Source organism: Neopelma chrysocephalum, unplaced genomic scaffold (genome assembly GCF_003984885.1).
Source record: "Neopelma chrysocephalum unplaced genomic scaffold, ASM398488v2 Primary Assembly neopelma1_84, whole genome shotgun sequence".
NCBI classification, from domain to species: Eukaryota; Metazoa; Chordata; class Aves; order Passeriformes; family Pipridae; genus Neopelma; species Neopelma chrysocephalum.
The window spans coordinates 3606420-3612484 of record NW_020897746.1 but is presented as its reverse complement, the minus strand read 5'-3'; the positions used below and the strand labels follow the sequence as shown (position 1 = coordinate 3612484).

General features: G+C 49.3%; 1 protein-coding gene across 1 annotated transcript; it reads left to right on the top strand.

The window, feature by feature from the left end:
* The first annotated feature begins 2967 nt into the window (after window positions 1-2967).
* LOC113971639 (urotensin-2 receptor-like) lies at window positions 2968-5181 on the top strand. The gene has a single exon (XM_027691762.1). The coding sequence runs from the start codon at window positions 3582-3584 to the stop codon at window positions 4728-4730; it is 1149 nt and encodes a 382-aa protein (XP_027547563.1). The 5' UTR covers window positions 2968-3581; the 3' UTR covers window positions 4731-5181.
* Window positions 5182-6065: the final 884 nt, after the last annotated feature.

Below are 6065 nucleotides of genomic sequence, written 5' to 3'. Positions count from 1 at the left end.
GGGGCCTGACAGGCATCTCCCACACACCTGTGTGCAACAGGAGACTTCTGGGAGAGGTTGGTGCTCCTTGCTTCCCACTGGCATAAATCAGGGCAGTTCCCTGCAGTCCACAGAGGTAAAGCAGGGAACTGAGAGGAAGAACAATCCCATCATATGCAAGCAATCAGCACAACGTTCAGCTGCTCGCAAAATAATCCAGAGTTGAGCTTCAGCACTTCCCAGCACCAGCCCCTTCCTCACACTGTGTTGTTTTGAGGTGCTGGGTTGATCTCGCTCTGTCTTTACCCTCCTTGAGCATCCCTGGGGAAGGGCAACCATCCAAACCCCAAACAAGCCAGGTAACATCTCGTTACTGCCAGCCTGACATATCTCAGATGCTGCCATGCACGATACCACCACGCAGATTCGTCTGCTAATACGCCATCCAACCCAAATAAACTTTGGCTTCACTTTGGAACTGATCTCCAAATCAAGGAGCTGTGCCGTTTCCCTGGGCAGCCGACCCTCCCGCAGGAATTTAACCCTCCCAGACTCGATGGTTTTGCCCAGGCAGCGTTGGAAATTTGCGCTTTCCGGAGCGATGTAAGGAGGAGTGGGATGGCTTTTCGTGTCACCGGTCCCGGGGTGAAACAACCTGCACGTCTCTCCCCCCCCAGCTGGCTCCCAGCCAGGCACGGGGGAACCGGCTGAACAAGCCCCGGCTCTCAAAATGCTGCTGCTTTAAACAGGCTCTCCACTGGCTGCAGCCAAAGCTACGCTATGCCGAACGTCACCGAGGAACAGAAATAGCCGGCACGAGTGGAGGGAGGGGAATGTGAGTATTAAGAGCGCACAGATTTCAAACATACTTGGCTGGGCAGCACACGCTCCCTTCCTGCCGCTGCCTCTCCAGCTGCGACGGAGCGCCGGGATCTCTCGCTGTGTGCCCAGGAAGAAGGATTCTCTTCTTTCTTTTTTCCCTTTTTCTTTCCTGAAGTTTCAGCTTTGATACTACTAGATTGATTTTTATTTTTTTTTCCTCGTAGGAAACTTCATCTGCTGGACTTAAAAGCAAGGTTTGAGCAGGAGGAATTAATTTCTGTTTACAGCTGTAAATGTGCATGGTACTCCTGTGTGGTGATATTGTAGAGGGAAAGGCTGGGAAAATTTCTTAGACCATAAGATGCTTGAATGGCTGCTTGGAATAACAAGCTCTCTATTGTGTGTGCATGTGTGTGAGCGTGTGTGTTTATGTACGAGTGCAGCAATGGCAGCAACTATGAAACAATGCAAGGTTTCCCCATTTGGCTGAATGTTCCTCCTCTAAGAGTGAGGACTTGCCTAGCTGTGGGCTCTGTGTGGAGAGGGGTGAAGGTCTGAATTGCATTAGCGCTGTAGGAATTTTATGAATGAAGCAAAAGGCAGGTTCAGCGGGAGAGGAGCAGAGCAGGGAGATGCAGGGGGCTCAGCTCTCTCCAGCAGGAGCTGTCACAGCAAGGAACTGCACAGACAGGCACCAGCATGGCACAAATGTGCTGCAAGTGCCCAGAACTCAGCAAGCAGACAGCACCTGAGCCATGGAAACATGCTCCTGAAAACGAGCTGTCACCAACACAGAGCCCATAGCTGCGCCTGTGACCAGCTCCAGGCTCAGCTGGAGCATCCCATGCAGAGCCATTTGTTTCTGACCGAGTGTGCTGGTGATCCTGTGGCAGAGGAGCAGGCAGAGCTCCTGGAGCATCCATGTCTCCATGCATGAGGCTTTTGCTGCCAGCACAGCTCGTACATGAACACTGATAAAGTGAATGAGTTGCTGCATGGACAGACTGGCTACACATCCCCAGCACCAAGCAGGAGGGGAGTGCACAGCACAGCAGGGGAGGGACGAGGCAGATTTGGGTTTGCAAGGTCCAAGAAAGCTGAGATGCTGGTGAAGCTGCTGGGGACCAGCCCAGAAGAGCCCTGTCCTGAAGGAGCACTGACCACTGCAGAACCACTCTTCATCTCTCCCCCTTGGATGTCTGTACTCAAGGGTCTGGAGTGGGAGATGGGCTCTGTGTATTTCTCCTTTTTTTGCAGCTCTATTCCAATTGTTAAGTGAGGAAAAACCTCCATCTGTACTGGGTTGTCCTTTTTTATACAGTTTTTGCATGACATCTCCATAGCTCCCATCATCCTCAGCAGGTGGTAACAGGGAGAAGGTGAGAGCAAGTCAAAGAGGATGAAAATTGTCCATCCTCAAGTGCCACAGAGGTCACTGTCAGGGTGACACAAGGGCAGCAGAGGAGGGCCTGGAACTGTCATCCTCCTGCCAAGGAGCTACTGAGGGGAAAGGCAAAGGAGTCAGAGCTGGTGTAGAGACAAAGGGACACAAAACTTACTGGGAAAAGCTGCAAATTCCCAGGATAAAAAGCAACCCAACCTGCCGAGTGGAATGAGGCAGAGGGAAGTCTTTGTATGTGGAGCCCTAGAGGGACAAGGCAGTCCAGCACTCCCTCCTCAGCATTTTCTATAAAAAAGAGACAATCTGAGCACCGTGCAAACACACTTGTGTGTCCAGTGATGCTTAGGATGGCACAAGCTTTTGGTATGCCTTAAAATCTGGGCATTGTAGCTACTTCAGCATTTCTTTCAGGTAGGTTTGATGTCCCTTTGCCTACACCCAGAGCAGTATGAATCCAAAGCAACACCGTCATGATTTGTACAGTGTTGAGCTTGATCTCACCAAGAGCTCCACGTACAAAGAGCAGCTGCCTGCCTAGCACAGTGCAGAGCAATCTCACACCTCCCTGCTCAAGGCTGTTTAGGCAGGTTCACAGACAGGTCTCTCTGAAATAGATCTGTGATAGAGAGCACGAAAAACCCTGTGTTTACAGCCATATAAAACCCACAGTGAAACCTACACCTTGCTTTATAGATAGAAAGTGCCTTTCTCTCCATCACTCAAATACCATTTGAAGCTGCAGGTCAGGACAGAGGAGGAGCTTCTCATTCAAGGGAAGTTGCTCTCTGAAAACACTTGCAGGAATGCTGGACAGGGCTTTGAGTGCATCACTAACACAGAACAGACAATTGGACTGCAAGTGGTAAATCCAAAGTTTGTTTTCCCTTTTTTGGGGATCTTTCACTTCTTTAGAGTTAAAAAATGTAGCAAAGAGGCTTAAGCAATCATACTCTCTAAGTCATTGTTAGGAATTTAGGAGGAATTTTCCTCCCAGCTCCAAGCTGAATTTAAGGATTGCAGTAAGCAGTTCCAGTGATACACACAACCTCTGAGATGTCACACCTCACAGCTGGGCTCTTATAATGATAGAATAAGCCTTACACAAGTGGCCTCAGTGCCAAAGACAGGTACAGGCAGGCAGTGCAGATATGTACTCAGGGGACAGGTGACTTCTAAGGGATCATTTGTGTTGCTCTGGCAGATTTCTAATATATTGGTTTTGATGTCTTTCCTCTAAGGAGAATGCAGATTGTCCTGAGATGGCACCCCACTAAGAAATGGTTTACCATCTCCCAGCAGTCGCATTTCTTGGAACAAGAAGAACCCCTTCAGATCCCTGTGGCATGAGAAAAGCCTCTGGCTTTTAAACCCAAGGAGGATGTCTCTAACTGACGAGCTGGAGAGCCACTTTTCTGGCACCCCCTACATGGTGACAGACACAAGTGAGGACAGCCTGTTCAGAATCCGGTCCAACACCTCTGGCAATGCCACCAGGGATGGGATGTCAGCCACCGGTTCCATGGAGGACATGATTGCCATCTGCACCATCGGGACAATCCTCTCCCTCATGTGTGTGATTGGGGTGACAGGCAACGTCTACACCTTGCTGGTGATGTGCCATTACCTGCGATCTTCTGCTTCCATGTACATTTACATCATCAACCTCGCGCTGGCGGACCTGCTCTACCTCCTCACCATCCCCTTCATCGTCGGGACCTACTTCATTCAAAAATGGTACTTCGGGGACATTGGCTGTCGCATCCTGTTCAGTCTGGACTTCCTCACCATGCATGCCAGCATCTTCACCCTCACAGTCATGAGCACAGAGCGCTACTTTGCTGTGCTGAAGCCCCTGGACACGGTGAAGAGGTCCAAGAGTTACCGCAAGGCCATCGCTGTTGTGATCTGGCTGGTGTCACTGCTGCTCACCCTCCCGATGCTCATCATGATCCAGCTGGTGCAAAGGGACAACAAAAGCATCTGCCTGCCCACCTGGAGCAAGCTGTCCTACAAAGTCTATCTCACCATCCTTTTTGGTACCAGCATCGTGGGCCCAGGGGTGATCATTGGCTACCTTTACATCCGATTGGCTAAAATATACTGGGTGTCACAAACAGCCTCCTTCAAACAGACCAAGAGGCTGCCCAACCAGAAGGTGCTCTATTTAATCTTCACCATAGTGCTGGTGTTCTGGGCTTGCTTCTTGCCCTTCTGGATATGGCAGCTCCTCTTCCAGTATTATGAATCCTTCCCTTTATCTCCCAAGGTGATGAAGAACATTAATTACTTGACAACCTGCCTGACCTACAGCAACAGCTGCATCAACCCCTTCCTCTACACCCTGCTCACCAAAAACTACCGGGAGTACCTGAAGAACAGGCAGAGGTCCCTCAGCAGCAACAGTGGGTACTTCCAGAGGAGGAATCGGTTTCAGAGGATTTCAGGGAGATCCCTGTCCACGAGCAGCCAGCACTGCACAGAGACATATGTCCTTGCTCACGCCCCTTTGGGAAACAGCAGTGCCTGAAGGTAAAAATCTATCTCCAAGAACAATCAATATCGATTCCAATGTTGCTTTGATTTAAAGTGTACACTGTAAAGGTGAGGCCTTGGCAGACCCATGATGTGCACACATTTAGTCCAGAGGCTGTGCCGTGTGTCTGTTCTCATTTTCTCCAGTGCCACTGATTTGATGCCAGCAGCATTCAGCTGAACAGCTATCTAAATAGCCTTTCACTTTTTATCTTCATATTTTATAGTGTATGTCTCCTCAAGTAGCCATCAGTAATGAAAGCCTATAACAGGGCCATGATTTTTAATGGTATCAGCTGTCTCACAGCAATTGAAATTATGTTATCCTATGAATGGCTGTATTTTCCCCTTTTTTTTTCTCTCTAGCAGTGATGCTAAATTTGTAGTTGTATGAAGACTGAAAACAATGAAATAAAGAGAAAACAGCTGATGTTTGTGACATACAACCCAGTTTGCATTTGGGGTAGGACTTGGACAACGTGGATGAGGCATATCCAGGAGTGCTTGTCCTGGTTTTGGTCATACTCACATTTATTCTGCACTCCTGTGTATGCACTGGGGATTCTCCATTCACTAAGGTGCCTGCAGTGGAGTTACACTACAGTTCATGCTAGCAAGACAGGCTTTCCATGGCAGTGCCACAGTCAGGGAACACTCAGCATCCCATAATATGCTGACCCAAACACATGAGCACCAGTGTGAGGCAGCACCATCTGCCCCAGACAAGGATATCCGCCCTCTGACCTCCTCCAAGGAGGAGTTGAGAATCTCTGATGCTGTTATTCTCAGAGCATTCACTGACAAGTCACAACATCCAGCCTGAGGCACCAGACCTACATCACCAATCCAGGAGGAAAGGACAGAGGGAGAGGAGGGAGGGTGAGGAGATGTGATTTCCAGTGGGCAAAGCTGTGCCCACTGGAGTGCCTGATATTCTCAGTTATAGAAGCGCTGGTTCCCTGTGAATGAGACAACTTGTTTCCTTCACAGGAGATGATTTTGTTTTTCTGCTACAAAAAGCAAATGCAGTCCTGCCTACACCAAGAACACGTTGCCTGTCCTGGCCTTCACCGATGATGAAGCATCATTAGTATAAATATATCATTCGTGATGTCTGGCACGACTCCAGTGAGTCTAAAAGTACCTTCCCTGGGATGCTGCCAGTGTCCATACAGGAGTCCTGTGCTTGCATCAGCCCTGCTACCTCATTAGCAAGGATACAGTGCTGCAATGCCAACACAACTCTGACCAAGGCACAGAATTAGAAGCAAATTAATGCTCAGGAGTGAACTCAGAACTGCGGCGTGGTGCCATTTGGCAGGGAGCTCTG